General features: G+C 44.4%; 1 protein-coding gene and 1 long non-coding RNA gene across 2 annotated transcripts in view; one reads left to right on the forward strand and one right to left on the reverse strand.

Moving 5' to 3' along the window:
• LOC135378496 (neprilysin-2-like) overlaps nucleotides 1-3,347 on the reverse strand; it is a 74,512-nt gene extending 71,165 nt beyond the window's left edge. The window contains exons 1-2 of the mRNA XM_064611545.1: nucleotides 3,127-3,347; nucleotides 562-789 (exon numbers count right to left, since the gene is read on the reverse strand). Coding sequence (XP_064467615.1) covers nucleotides 562-789; nucleotides 3,127-3,282 — 384 coding nt within the window. The 5' untranslated portion in view covers nucleotides 3,283-3,347. The remainder of the gene's footprint in view (nucleotides 1-561; nucleotides 790-3,126) is intronic.
• Nucleotides 3,348-7,524: 4,177 nt separating this feature from the next.
• Nucleotides 7,525-15,578, forward strand: LOC135378497 (uncharacterized). The gene is made up of 3 exons (XR_010418420.1): nucleotides 7,525-7,594; nucleotides 13,486-13,654; nucleotides 13,914-15,578. It is a non-coding gene; the product is annotated as an uncharacterized LOC135378497 (long non-coding RNA).
• The last annotated feature ends 399 nt before the right edge of the window (nucleotides 15,579-15,977 follow it).

Consider the following 15,977-nt stretch of genomic DNA (forward strand, 5'->3'; position numbering starts at 1 on the left):
CGGCCGAACGGCATTCAGTCACGCGAACTTCGTCGCAAAATATTCGCTCCATGAAGGTTGGCCTTGAGTTCACTACGTTCTGTGCATTCTGGTTACATTTCCTACATCCAAAGTTACGGACCACTGTAAGTAACACAGTCCACTGGTGGTGCACATTTCGCAATTGCTGTCCGAATTTTCTAAACTGCCACAGTGAGCGTAAAGAAACGATGTTCGCCAATTCTCCAATCACCTTCGACGTGTGTTAAGTATTTGAGAATTAACTAGCGATCAATCACCTCAGCTGGTTGAGTGACCGTGCAAACTATGTGGCCCTCTTCGAATTATGAGTTCCCAATGTTATCCCATACCGCGTCTCAGTGCGTATGCTCCCTTGGAATAATTGTGAGTGTCGCTCGCCTATGTGCGTCAAACACAGAACCTTGCATTAACGACAAGCTGCAATAGCTTTTTTTACAGCATCATGGTGGATGGTGACGACAGTCAGTAACGCCTCCATGTAAAGCTTTCTATAACTATTGGTAGCAGCACGCGCATGCCTGGAGTGAAAGGAGCAATTACCGAGTTGCTACAGACGTTTGCCAAGCCAAGCTGTTCACCAGAGTGCAAGTATCGTCGGGCGATCACGTATGAGACGATGAATATGATGGCAAACGTTACTATGGTGGCAACCACTCCGATGACCATCCTGTTCCGGGATGTACGCGATGGAGGTGAAGCGGTGTCTCTGGTAGCGACATTCTTTCCTGCCTTCTCCATGGCTTGACCAAGGGAATGTTGGAGGTTCGCCTGGTGGAAATAGGTAGACAAAGCGGACCATTATGCCGTGGGTGTACAGTGCAAACGTGCGTGTCGCACGTAATATATACAGGGTGTCCACGCTAAGTGTGAACAGATTTTTAAAAAAAATATATAACACTTTTTCCAAGATGAAATCAATTGCAATATAGCATATGCTAAAGGGCACTCCCTAGCAGGGCATTAGCAAAGTAGAAAGGCAATGTCTTAATTAACTTTCATTAAATAACTTTTTAATTATAAAAGCTACAAAGTTGTCCCAACGAGAACATGTGTTCCTTTCGGTCATCTGATACCGTAGCCGTTTTCTGAACAAAAATCCGTTCGATAGATCGCCCGCAAAAAAGTCGTGAAGGAACGCATTTTTTTTCTTTATTTTGTTCATTGCGCTTCTTAGAAGGCGCGTCTCTCTTTCACCCCCAATGTGAGAGGGAGAAAGAGCACAGAAAGATTAAAAGGAAACAGAAAATGCAACCCAAGATAAGGCCCGTTCCGATAGAGTCACCCGATACATTTGTTTTTGTTTTGTTTCCGCAAGTCAAAGCTAATCTTCGACGCATGAGGCGGCACTGTGCTCCTTCCCCCTCTCCCGTTGGAGATGAAAGAAATACGCGTCTTCTAGGAAGCGCAATGAACAAAATGAAGCAAAAATGGCGTTCTTTCACGAATTTTTTGCGGGCGATCTATCGAACGGATTTTTGTTCTCAAAACGGCTACGATATCAGGTGACCGAAAGGAACAGATGTTCTCATTGGGACAACTTTGTAGCTTTTATAATTAAAAAGTTAATTAATGAAAGTTAATTAAGACATTGCCTTTGGACTTTGCAAATGCCCTGCTAGGGAGTGCCCTTCAGCATATGCTATATTGCAATTGATTTCATCTTGGAAAAAGTCTTATATATATTTTTAAGAAATCTGTTCACACTTAGCGTGGACACCCTGTATAACCAAATCAAACAGCTGTGTTAGCTACTTAACCATAGAGCAACCCTGGTATGGAAGTAGGTTATGCGATTTTTTTCGGTTTTGCCCAAGGATCCCACGGAAATGGAGGGTGATCGACAGGAGACAAGGAAGCTATCTCATTGTCAGGAGCAAACCGGAACAATGTGATGAAAATCAACAGGGCTGATACTACAAAAGCTGGTATGTTCGAGTCCGCAATTTTGTTCTTTTGGCCGAATCTGGGTGGAGTGTATGATAGTCGTCCCATGAATTTAGCGCTCTAACCCTATTGAGGGCAAATATTTCACTGAAAGATTGAGATGTTTGACTGATACGGACAAAACTCATAACCCTTGCCAAAATGTGTCTTTCTGTGGGTCAAACCTCTCAATGTTTGAAGAAGAATGTTGCTTTGTTTTTAATCCGGCACAAACAGACATAACAACGAGGTGTATAGAGAAGTATTAAACATGAAACACAAGTTGGTACTCTCCGTGGCATCATTGCCGAAAGACGCATGTCTCATGCTTGTTAGCTCTGCAAACAACAGTTTTGTTGTATACGGTGTCCGCGATCGGCTGATGGAGGGACAGCAATAGAGCCCACCAAAGAGGTAGTTCCAACGAGATAGAGAGGGAATGGAGTGATCAACCACCCTGGCGAGGTTCCAAGCTTTGATGCCAGTAGGCGGCACTCTCCTTTCTCTCTCGCACTCCTTCTGTCAACGCAAAAACCAAGGAAGAGCGAAACAAAGGACCAATGAAACGCGAGTGCGCAACAGAAGTTGGATTGAAGTGGCCCTCGGACATGCATGCTTCAGCCAGTGCAAAGTCTGATACACGAAAACAATCAGCTGAATGCGCTATAAAGCCGCCTCCTTATCAGACAGCTCCAAAGACGGGGTTCTGACACACGACGTTCCAAATTCTGCTATCTTATCTGCCTCAATGATTTCTCTGGTGGTCTTATTCATACATCTCGCTATCACACTGTTTGGAAATGTGTCTATCATACTATCTCTTGCATAGATTCGGGAAAAATTGTTGGCGCCATTACGGAACCAATAAATGCCACGGAATGTGGAAGGGTATGCGCGCCGCATGTGTCCCTAACGTCCGCCATTTGCAAACAAGGGAAGGTGAGCTCGACGTGGCGCCATCCAGAGTGGCTTGACCATATGGCTCCCCGGCTTCTCTCTCTATTACCCTCGCTATCTCGTTGGGCAATGCAGTCGTGACGTCATGTGACGCGCTTGAAGCTTGGCAACTCCCAACTCAACTACACCCATGTGTACCTATATGCACTCGTACTTTCAGTGCATTGCGTCATGATCTACGAAAACGTCCATCAGTGAGGATTACACTGGATGAGAGGAGCTCACCAGTCCTGTGATTGTCGCTGCCGTAGCTTTCCTCTTCTCTTCGCTCTTGTCGTTTAGTTCCTTCGGAGGGCGTTTCGTACGTGAGGCAGGGCGAGACGTTTCCATTCCGAGCACCCTGTCAACCGTGACAGACTGACGATCCGGGTTTTTCCGCATGTTAACGTACACTTTCGTCGTTTATTTGAGAGAATGAGGCACATGCAACGTGCTCACGAGCTCGTGACAACCTTGTCTACTTCTCTTTCCTTGTTGTTTCTGGTCACTTTGTCACATATCGTAATACGCGGCGGAAAGTTAAATTATACGCGCGTATTTTATTTATTTATTTATATTACCCCAAGGGCCCTTACGTTCAATTTGTTTATTTGTTTGTTATTTAATAATAATGGAATATCTGTTTGTTAACACATACAAGGGACGTGTTAGTGTGCAGCACTGCATAGTTTTTTTTTTTTTTCGAGTGGCGTTAGGGACAACAGCGATTACGCAGGTATTATTACAATTGTTATTATTCTAGATTCCGTGTTAGCGCCTCGAGGCTAATGTAGCTATGAAAGGCGTATAGCCGTGGTCCAATACTTAGAATGCTTCAAATTGTCAACAAAATATGTTTGCCAATGCGGAAGGAAGGGATGGCAGTCCAATCCAGTGTCCAACGAATTTTACTGGGAGCACATCGTGGCCCTATAACACCGCTCAGGTTGGTGACGTTTGCCACGACTCCGTTTCGTTGCTAATGGGTCGAAAGAAATCGCGAACGAGGGCACGGCAAGGATGATCGGTAATTTGTCGTTAAAGGTCAGCCACGCCGATTTTCCGATGTGTTGAAACGGTTGTGATATTCAGAATGAGCACATCCAACTGCCCCCGAAACACGCCTTCGTTTCTCAATTTTGTCTTCCTATTACGAAAATTAATTAATCAAAGAAACCAAAACAAGCCATGGGCGCAGCCATTTTTGTGACGTAGATGGGATAAACCTGCTCCATCTACGTAGATAGAGAATCGTGCGTCTGATTGGATGAAAGCTGAGGCTTTCTCTGACTTCCCTGGCGTCTTCTCCCGTTTGCGAGGAAATCCAGTTATGGCCGCCGGCTACGATGAGCGTTTCGTCCGAGGTAATCCCGAGAACTATTGAACGATGGAAACAACAACCGCGAACTCACCTAAACATCATTTTCGGCGTGAAATTGTGATTCTGTGCTCGAGAACTTCGCAGTTCAACCGTTCAGCTGCCATTCACGTCAACCCGTTTGCTGCTTTTACTACAAGTGCAGGAATGGGAGCGATTGAGCAACGACGTGAGACTTGGTGATTGTTTGAGCATATACCTGCAGAGGACTGGTCTTCAAAGAAAGAAGGCCGTATTTCTGCCCATGCACATCGTGCGATTGCCAGGCTTGTTACACGAGATACATATATTGTGCAGCATCATAGCGCGACTGCAATGAACGACGTAGGAACGTATCGTAACTACTCGAACTGCATTTGTTGAACCATTCGTCGGTTATATGAAAGTGCTCATTAGAGTTGCCCCGCACAAAAAGTGTTGGATGTAGTTTTGTAGTGTGTTGTTTATCTCGTAGAGCGCATCGCGGCATGTAGGTCGAGAGACCTTATACGTATTTTTTGCATGTTTACTTGAGTGTGCGCATTGTTCTATACCACACAGGCCATATTTCATTCATAATAGTTTCGCAAATAAACACGTACGGGTCGATCTCATATTTGCTTTTGAGTTAGGCATAGTGTCTTCAGATCAGGTGTGTGTATCCTGTTTGCTGGGCCCAACAGATTTTATTAAGGGTAGTGCAACATTTCCCACTTCGTGAACCATGCTAACATTGCCAGAATAAGGAACATTACACTGTGCTGTGTGTTCCACACTCAGTTGTCTCTGTCTCGCGACGTAAACCCCTAATTATTATATTGGGTACTCCACATGTTCAACCAGTCAGCACTTCCCATATCCTATTTTTTTAAACATGTGCTTAAAATTGCACAACTGCCACTCAAGTAACTTTGACACCAAATTAGTCAGTGACAAAAGGTATATGTGCTTTATCACAAATTTAATAACCTTGGTGGAAATGGATGATAGTGTCCTCTGCCTTGTATGGTGCACTTCATAGCAAAATACACAATAGTCCAAATGTTTTCCTTGTCCACAAATGCCCTGTCAAAGCTGCAAGACTCTTATCAAAATGGGGAAGCGGGCTTGCTTGTCCAGAGAAACAAATATGAAACTGCAGTGCTCAACGAAATAACTGCATGCTCAGCAACTAAGGCTGGTGATGCCGAAGACCTAATATTTCTAGGTTAAAAGGAACAAAGGAGAAAAGACCACTGAGGCGTATTAATGTTGTTTCAAAAGTATAACACCACAAAATTTGTGAGAGTCAGTTGGTGTATTTAGTTATGTTGGTCACCTCTTGCACAAATTTTTTATAAGATTCAAATGCGTTGCTACCAACCAGGACCTAATCCTGACCTACGATCTAATAATAATAATAGTATCTATCTATGACATATATGGACCTTCACCACTAGTTTGGTCTAGGTTTCACACGTGGCTTCTAGTGAAATTCAAAGCTGCTCTGTAGAACTGACAGGAGACTTGCAGAGTAGATAATTTTTTATTTATATTTTCCAAAGAACATGTAAAAAACAATGTGCTGTACCAACTGTATTCAAAGAAATACAAATATACTTTGTTTTAGCTATGTGCATATTAGCAGATTACAGGTGACCGATGACACACAATGGGCCTCAAGGGTGAGAACACAAGAATACTACCACTGCAGGCACTGTCCTGAAATTCTAAGTCACCATTTGTCAGAAAGAGGTGACCACACACAGCCTAAGGATCATATTGAGCTCCCTCCATTATTCTTTTTATTGACAGCATGTTGGCTGCCATCCAGTCCATGAAAGCGACCCTTATTGTTGAAAGAACGGTTCAACAGCAAGCGAGCTGGTGATAGTGTCCATGATGGCGAGACCTGAAGAGGAGATACAAGAAGGGACATAAACACGCTATGTTGAGACATTGTGTATGTCCCTTCCTATCCCTCGTCTCAGGGTTTTTTGCTATGGACCTTCATGATGTTTCCTTCGGCAAACTTTACATATTTTTATGTAGAATTGTGAAGGTACAGCCAGGCGCTGTTAGCAAATCACACAGTAATTTTCTTGAATCAAGAATCCATAGAAGGTACACAGTCATCTTCAGCATTGCACACATCTATGGGACATGTTAATCACTTTGGAATGTCACAGACATGTCATGGAGGCCGGCACATGATTAGTGGTGCTGAACAGACAACTATTTGTCATAGTTTAGGCATAAAAAGCAGTTTTGTCACCTGCATGTTGAGACAGACGTATCTCTACATACTTTGCCATGTACCCTCTACTTTATTATGGTTATTAGTCAACGTTGCCAAGAATGTGGGAACACAGTCTTGTACCACCTACACTCTTCAAAATGACCTTCACACACGACACATTGTAGGTCAACGAGACTCCAGAATGATGTCCTCTCCCTCCCCATTAGCTGAAAACATTTTTCTACAACCTTGCATAAGGGGAAGTTAGTACAAGAAATGCACACATTCCTTTTTTGAGCAAATCAGTATTCAGAGCGTTACGATACTGTGGTAGGCCTGCAGTGCATTACGTGGTACAGCACACACTGTAAAAAATTTCACCGTAGAACATGTCTTCATTCTAATGACAGCCTTCTCCAGTTTTTCAAACTGCCATTTCCCATAGTGCTTTATGGTATGACACAGTATTTCTAGATCTTTACTGTAGTTTACTGGTTGTAGCAGAAAAAAGACACCACTGTTTCCGATCACAGGACGCAAGCCATAAGTGCTATACGGAAACAGTACATGCTGCTCTCTAGCAGTTGTTCGTGTTTGGTCATGGTATAGTGCCATGCAGGGTAAATTCCATGGTTAAAATATCCAAACGTGAACAACTGTTAGATTACATGATTTAGAATGCTCTATAGTACAGTAAAACCTCCAAAGCCGGACACCTCCCTACCTCGGACAACTCCCCATGATTTCATTGCACGGGCAGGCTCCCACTGAAACTACATGGGGACGAAATTCTCTATGCCGGACACCTCCCTATCTTGGAAGTAGGATAGGGTTTTCCCTGCAAAGTCGGACAAAACCCTGGCCAAATTACCTCAATATCAGCCCATCTTTGCACCAAAAAGACCCAAAATGAGCCAGTGGCCTTGACTTTTGCCCCTTTTTTCCGTCATACTGGTCTCAGCATTTTGTTGCTTTAGTTTTTGAGTCCAAAAACAAGTGCTGTCAGTCTACATTGTAATCCTTTATGTGAGCACTTGTCTTCAGTTTGTCTAGAGCCTTTGAACGAGCACTGCACCAAAGCTATGAGAAGTGGGCTGACGCTTCAGAGACAAGTCCTTGCTGCTCGAAAAGCTCCAGAGGTAATGCCATTGAGTAGAATCTGAATGGAATTGAATATACTAAAATCAGTAATAATTATCAGTGAAGAGTGGGTAGAGGTACCACTACCAGGCACCACCACCAGGTACAGCTTGGGACAAAAGTTTACGGAACACGGGGTTGTCACATTTCTCCATTTGAGCGACACCCTAGCAGAAAACAGAGGTGAACGCACTCATTGAGAGATGGACAAAATAGCCGGACACCCGTTTCTTATTTGATATCTTCTTGATATGTAGCAGGGGGCCGCCCCCATGAAGAAATACGCCAATGCCATGTTCCGTAAACTTTTGTCCCAAGCTGTACCACTAAGGACCTTAAATTGAAGAAGGGGGACATTTCTCACAGCTGTGGTCTCTTCCATTTTTTGTTGCCGTCATATTCTGTAACTCGGACACCTCTATAAGTAGAAGACGCGACGGCTGCACCGCGGGTGTCCAACATAGGAATGTTTCACTGTATTTATGTTCCGTGCCATGTGACCACAAACAATATATGCTTTTGCTCATGCTGCACAGCACAGGCGAACTGAGCTGCATGTGAGGATAATAACATGAAACCCGAGGCGCGAGGAAAAGGCATGACTTCACGGTCCCTGTGTCAGTTGTTTCATGTGGTAATTGCGTACCAGCTGGCCTGTACCTGAGAATAGGTTTGATGCATTGTACACGCACCATAGACATGCAGTATGTGGTGTGTTGTGATAGTAATGCCACTGCCAATTGAAGAATATAATGCTCCAGGTGGATTGTTTCGGTACAATCTTGAACTATGCATACCAAAGGGTAGGGCATCTGCGTGACAGGTTTACCTGGAAGTAAGAATGTAAATGTTAGATGAAGTCATTGAATAATTAACATTATCAATATACTGCTTTAGATGATACAAACAATAGCACACAAGATGCTCCGATATGTTCTGCAGGAATGTCTCTGTACTCACAATATTAGTACAGCAGCTACAGAAAGGCATAAAACAACCTTTTGTATAAATGATACCACTTGAATGCAACAAAAGCTTCTGCTGCACGGCCAGAACACCATGGCGGACAGATTTACCTTACTTCACCTGAGAAAAAGCATGTGCTGTTGCACACATGATGCTGTTTCAATGTCTCGAAAAACATAATTTATGACCGAAAGACATCAACTGGAAGATTTCGATTTACCTTAGTCAAAACTGAGAAAAAGTATGTGCTATTGCACACATGAAACTGCTTGAACTGCCCTTGAGTGCTCTGGAAGAACACCTTATTTGTGACCAAAATACAACAGCTGAGCCAACATTGAATTTATACTTTACTCAAAATACAGAAGATGTGCTGCCGTGCATATGATACGATGATACTGCTTAAATGTACTCTGAAAGCGCTGGCACCTCAGGCATGGTTGCTCTAAGCTAGCGAGCAACAGCAAGGGTATACGAACACAAGAAGTCGAGCACAAGTGATGGAATGCAGTTGATTAATCCGAAAATGAAATGTCTCAGTACCAGGTGTTACTGTTCCGTCAACAAAAACAGATGAACTTTGAAGGGGCGACTGGTTGGCACTGGTGACAGCCTTCAGCTTGAAACCCAGACGGTGATAGTTGAGACGTGGAGTGCAAGCTTTTCGGTGGTGCCAGAATGCCTGCGAAATCATTTAACAAATAAGGCAATTCCAAATCTGTACTGAGAATACACCCGCTGGGGCGTAATCTCTAAAGGATGAAGCAGTAACTGAGAGATAGCGTATTTTTCTCTTCTACGTGATGCAATTTGCACCACATGATTCACTTGTCTAACATTACGCGTCTTACCTTTATTTGCTGCCTAGTCCTGCCCCTGCAATCTCCTGCTGCAGATAAGGTCACAGCATCCCGGACGAGACATCTTCGGCTTCTTGTGAAACAAGTTGCGCATTGCTTCCGTAACATTCGTATGAGCCAGATGAACAGATCAACTCGCTGCTTTCGAAGGTGGCACCCAGTCGGAGTTGTAACCGATTGTTGCAGTCAATAGATTTCTCTTTCGCCTTTCGGAAAATTGTGGTTTGAAACATGGGAACTGCATGCTGAAGTGTTCTTGCAGACGGGAGCAAAACGCTCACGCATTCTCGGCACGCAGCACAGAACACGAATCACACCAGGAAGACTGTACTGGCCTAGCAAATGCTTTGCAGTCGAAGGAAGCAAAACTCACGATCCTTGTGGGTTTAGTGAAGTCCAGAAATATACTGGCTCTCTAATAGCGAACTGTTTATCACTTCCCCAATGTGAATCTGCGCAGCAGACGGCTCGGCAGAAGAAACTAGCCGGCTTGGCGGAAGAAACCAAGCCAAAAGTCATGCTAAGCCGGAGCGCGGGCAGACCACGAATGTGACGTCGACACAGGGTTTGCGGGCCACAAGACGGGATGTCAGTGAAACTAAAAATTCGCTTTTTCGGAAAACCGCGAGGAGTTTGGGATAACTATGTTGCATATATAATCAGTGTTCCCTTATGAACACATCGTGTGAGTACCATTCCATTCTGTAACACTTGAAAATCGGCGTAGCTGAGCTTTAAGAGTTCAGTATATAGGACGTGACAGCTCCGCTAGTACGCGCTGGCAAAAACAGGAAGGAAACGGTGCCCTTTCTGGACACAGTGAACACGTGCTCCCCGAGGCGCGTCCCTACGTGGAATGTGCCAGAAGAGACGGAAGCTACGGGGGCAAAACCCCTGATTAACGCAAGCACTGAAGAACGAAATTCCTGCCGCCACGAAGTAATCTCGCGCCCCCGGCGAACGCCCATAGAGTCCAATGCATTCGCCCTGTCTCAACCTCGAACAGTTTTTTAAAAAGCAGTCCCGCATTGACAAAAGTTTGAGGTAGTGACCTGCAACGTTTTTTCGGCACATGAGCAAGCTGGTAACCAAGAAGCATTAAAGTTGCAGCAACGCACTCATTTTGGTAGCACAGTGTGGTTAGGGCAAGCTGGCCTGCAAGGCTGGGGCCATGTTGCTCGGAAAGAGGGTATGACTCCACAGGAAACTGTGCGGAAATTTGTCTTAAAGCCCCCACCCCCCACCCGTCTCAGAAGCACTCAGGAAAAAACACCGAAACAGCTCAGCCTGTGCCCGTATCACGGCGGGTTCACGGCCTTCCTAATTTATCGAAAAAAAATCGTAAAAATTACGTACGTAAAACTGAACGGTAATCGGATTTATCCGGAAAACTCGACTTTCGGGGTCCCTGGTAGCCGAGAGCTCATCAAGAAAAATAATGTCCTGGTATCTGGCGCGGTGCGTGTCCTTTTGCGTCGAGACTGCCGTGTATCGCGGGAAAATAGCCTCAGCGACAAGGAACGGTGTCAAAACTGCACCCAAAACTACTGTGCAACAGTCTTTTACGTAGGAATGCCAAAAACATCCGTGTAACGCGTGTTTTCTCCGCTCTTGCCAAGAGACACCTCAGCATTGGAATCACAGAATGGGGCGCAATGTTTAGTGACTACTCGACAGCAGGTAATTTTAAGGTCATTTCAGCGATTTCCCAGTATTGGTACTGATTAAAATTTCTGCCCACAACAGTTGGTGTATGGTCCCACCCCTCTTCCTCTTTCTTTTGTGAGTAGACACTTCAGTGTCGTCATCTTCGCCCCTGAATGTCACATATTACGTCCGTTGCAGGAATAAGATAAACCACGACAAAACTCGGTATTGTTGTTAAATCACTAATTCTGAGAAACGACCTCCGACCATACAAAAGAATAGACTTCAACTATGGAATTGATCAACCAGCTTGTCTGTACTCTCTTAAAAATGATGATGGTGGTGGTGGTGGTGGTGATAGGGCTTGCCGTTGTCGGCCTCACGTATGTGGGCAACGTCACGACTGACGCCCTGGGGGAATGTGCGTCCTGGGCCGACTTCTAAGGGAACTGTGCCGACATATGTCTGAAAGCGTCTGAGGAAAACCCAGGAAAAACCCCAGACAGCACAGCCGGCACCGGGATGAACGCTTAAAAATGAACTTCACCACATCGCACGCTCCTAGCCAACCATCACCCCGAATGACAACGTTCTCGCCCTAGATTTGTTGAAAACGGGAGGAGGAGCCTATTTTGTGCCCTACATAATGGGAACAAAATAGGCTCCTCCTCCCGTTTTCAACAAATCAGGGGCGAGAACGTTGTCATTCGGGATGATGGTTGGCTAGGAGCCTGCTATGTGGTGAAGTTCATTTCTAAGAGTGTACTTACGCTGTATTGTCAGTTCGAATACCGTAATTCCCTAATCATGAGGCGATGAGAAAAGCATGCTGGCTTTTTCATTGCTTCATAATTCATGCGACGACTTTCGATAACTGTTTAAGAGAATGATCAGCCGTTACGAGAGTGGCTTCGTAATGCTCTATCGCTGAGTGTAAATTGTGGGGTACAGTATCGCGCGTGGCGATGATACTCCCCATTCATCGTCTTAAAAATAAACTTGTGTCATTGTTGACTTCAAACAACACTCCTGTGTGAACTTTTCATAAAAACCGTTATACATTGAAACTCATCTGCTCTTTGCCATGAGAGCTTACAACGCGGCCAGGTCCACAAGAAAAGAAAACAGCCACTGATCCGCTCGCGTGACGTTGCATGACGCTCACTCTGCTGTGGTTACGTGGGAAAGAAGATGTTAGCGTACAGGGGACGGCGACGCCTCTGCTGTTGCCGGGCCTCGCCTAGACTGGCGGTGGGTGAAAACGCCCACGTAACATCACAGTGTTGTGCCGTCGCGCTTTCGTCTCTGTGCGCAGGAATTTACAATCACGGGGATGCCAGTGCCGTACGATGCCGGTACTAAATTATACCGTACAGCTTCACACAAAGTAACGCAAAAACTTGGTACAGTAGCAAATGCAGAAGCCCTTTCCAATAAATTATAATAATGTGCATAAATAATGTGTCGCACAAATGAGTAACTCTTGTTTAAATGGAAGTTTTTTTATTATTATTTTACTGTGCACTCTTAAAAATGAATTTCACTACATACCACGCCCCTAGCCAACCATGATCTCGAATGATATCGTTATCGGCTCTGATTGGTTGAAAATGTTTCTTTTTTTGTGTGTGACACTTATACCCCTGTCAGACTGGCGACTTACTGTTACGGCCGTGAGCGCATATTGTCATTAACTTCTTGCACGATGGTCAAACTTACGGCCCTTGCGACGAAATTGAGAATCCCTGCTTGGGTCGGTAACTTTGGTGCATGGCGGTAAAGGTTGATATCAAATTACAAAGCGTAGGTGGCTGCACTGCGTGGTTAAACAGCACATGTCCTCGAGTTAAAATTTCGAATTGAATTTCTACGTTTCTAGCAAATCATACAATATAGAAATATATTTCCATTGTATTTGAATCCTGAGACTATTGAAAAAGTGTCTTTGTCCTTATGTTCGTTTTTAAGGCCCTTAGTTTTACGCATTTACTATGAGAAATGTACTCGCTAGATCGCTTGCTTTTTAGCAGTTCTATATATACAGGGTGTTTGCTCTAACGTGTCCAGAAATATTACTTAAACCGAGCGATAAAAGAGAAACGAGCGATACTTTTCAGCTACTTTACTAAGAAACAGGTGCGACTAGTGAAGCAGTACCTGCTTCTTACTCAAGTGGCAGAAAAGCGCCACTTGCTTTTCTTTTATCGCTCGCTTTAAATATAATTTTTGGACACGTTAGAGCAAACACCCTGTATAGTGTGCCCGCTGCAAAACAATTTTCCTTGGCCTAGTTATTCTGGCCTAAGTAGCAAACGTTCACATCTAGCATTTCAATGAGAAATTCCTGTGCTTTACGTGCATTGCAGAGGTGGTGCTATGTTATTGCACACATTACTATACCAATTAATCATTCTTAGGCGAGTGAACAGAAGCCTGGGAACCGGATCAGGAGCTATAAGCTGGATTTTTTATTGACCAATACACAAGTTCCTTGGCACCCTCCTCTCCAATGATGCAAGCCTCGTGAAGGAGTCACATACACAACCGGAAGAGATCGTAGTTGGAGACTAAAATGAAATATCAGATGTACGTGTTAAATATTTCGAGTGATACTATGCGTTTCGGTACCTTATGGATCGCCATTACTGGTAGGAGTGTGGCCCCATTTCCCCGGACTAGGAAAATATAAAAAATCGAATAAGTATGTACTATAAGAGCTCACAAGCCATTTGCATAGTGATTGCATACCGGTATTGGGTGCACAGTTCTGCCATGAGACAGTAAGGTCTCTGTTACGTATCGCCCCATAAGCTGCAGAAAGGTAAACAATTCTCTTCCATTCCAGATTTTTACCAGTATGACAGCCTGAAGCTAGAGGGCAGCGTCGTTTCACTTTCTTTTGAAGAACCCGACCCAGCTGCCAATTCGCGACTCCAGCGAAGCCGTAGCCGTCTGGCGGCGATTTTGAAAAGCTGCGAGTGCAGATTCGAGATCGCGTCGGGACAGGGAAGCAGTACAGCGATATACGGTTCTCTTGCTTACGGACAGAATGCCGGCAACAAAGAATGTACGAAATCGAAAACAGGAATGTTGCCCTACTAATTTCTTCTCAGCATGTTGGAAATACGCCACGCTTTATTTTCATCATTTCCTAATCAAGAAGAATGGAACGAAATTCTCATACTGTATGTGACTCTTCTCATACTGTATGACCCACTTTCGTGATCGACTGTGTCGCCGCGGTTTCATCATAATATTAATCTTCGGAATACACAACAAGGAACCGGCATTTTTTTTTGTCTTGCTGACATGTATGCATTTTCAAACCTCATGCAAAGTAAACAATATCACCGTACTAATGCGGCGTAGACGAGCATCCACTAAGGGTGTTCCCGCGAGAGAAACACCTTCTGTCTGGTGTCGCACACGTATCAACGAATGACTCACAAGGATAAAAGTGTCAAACAAGTTGTACGTGAATACCAAGAGCAGTGCAGAAAAAGAGTACTTCCCTGTGCCAGAGCATGTCTGCAGCGCTCAGATTTTCGCCGCGTAGCATATGGAATGTCAACTAATTGCATATCTATGGTGCTAGGTGAAGACAAAGTGTCAGATATACGCGTGTGTGCCACGGTTTTCAAAATATGTATCGTTTACGTATCCCTCTGACATGCAGTCACAGAGTTCCGCAAACGTCACGTCATATGAGCATGTTTTGTCATCACCAAACGAAACAAAGACGTGTTCGCTTGAGTTCTTGCAAATACCCACGTGTACGTTAACTTGTTCATCACAATAACTTGTCCATCAAAGTTCGGAAAAAAACTAATTCCGAGGGACACTACACTTCAAACGGAGTTGTTCATTCGCAGCATTCACATACTACGGGACTATCGGAGGAGTAACTAAAAAATTACATTACCTTGCAGACTACTAATCCACATTCCAAAACACATGCTAAGACACTCTTCTTAAGTAACTTATCCCTCTTTGCCTTCTTAGTTTCATTGCTAGTGTTTTTCTTGTCCCTGAACGTCCGTGGTTCAATCCTGACGACGTTAAAGCAGGCACAACCTGCATTGCATAACGCTGAGATATATCAATATTTGTTGGGAGTGAGATGAAAGGATCGTGATTTCACACGTGGCATTATTTACTGTAGTTCTAACCAACTTCTTGCCTTACAGCAGTAACACGCTGAGGAAGAAAGGTCCACCTTAGTCTTAACAGAAGGAGCGCAAGTGCGCAGTGTGCAGGATGACGTAGGTAGGAAGAGGAAGACCACAACAATAGTTGAGATTTTAAAAATGGTGCTAAATGAGAACGAGAGGCTTCGTGAAAGCCTTCTCGAGGTGCGTAACAAGGAATACTGGAGCTACGCAAAAGACAAGTGCAGCTTATGGAGCAAAGCAATAGCATGCAGGTGCTTCTAGCGCATGTCAGAAAATTGAAACTGTGCAGAGATTTTCAAACACCTTATGTATTTATTAATAAAAAGTAAGGAAACCAATGCTTAATTCAGGACATATGAAACAGGCAATTATTAGAAATGAAACGGAGCTTAAAATGCAGTATCAATTTTGAAAATAAGAGACAAGTGCCTCGCGAACTCTGGTACCGCAGCTTGTGCATGTGGAAGTGAGGTGCTCCGGCTGACCCCGTGCCTGATCGAGTGGATGTCGCTTCTGCGACCCACGTTGGGTCCGCAACATCGCTGAAATGTTCGTACATGTTATGCAATATGCAGCAAGCACGTATGATGACATTGACGTTTGCTGGGTCGCTTCCATCATTTTCGTAACGTATCGGAAACGGGCTTTCAATCTGCCAAAAGCGTTCTCAACGACTATCCTCGACCGTGACAGGTGGTAGTTGAAGGGGCTCTGTGCCGGTGTAAGTGGTGCATTGT

Source organism: Ornithodoros turicata, chromosome 1 (genome assembly GCF_037126465.1).
Source record: "Ornithodoros turicata isolate Travis chromosome 1, ASM3712646v1, whole genome shotgun sequence".
NCBI lineage: Eukaryota > Metazoa > Arthropoda > Arachnida > Ixodida > Argasidae > Ornithodoros > Ornithodoros turicata.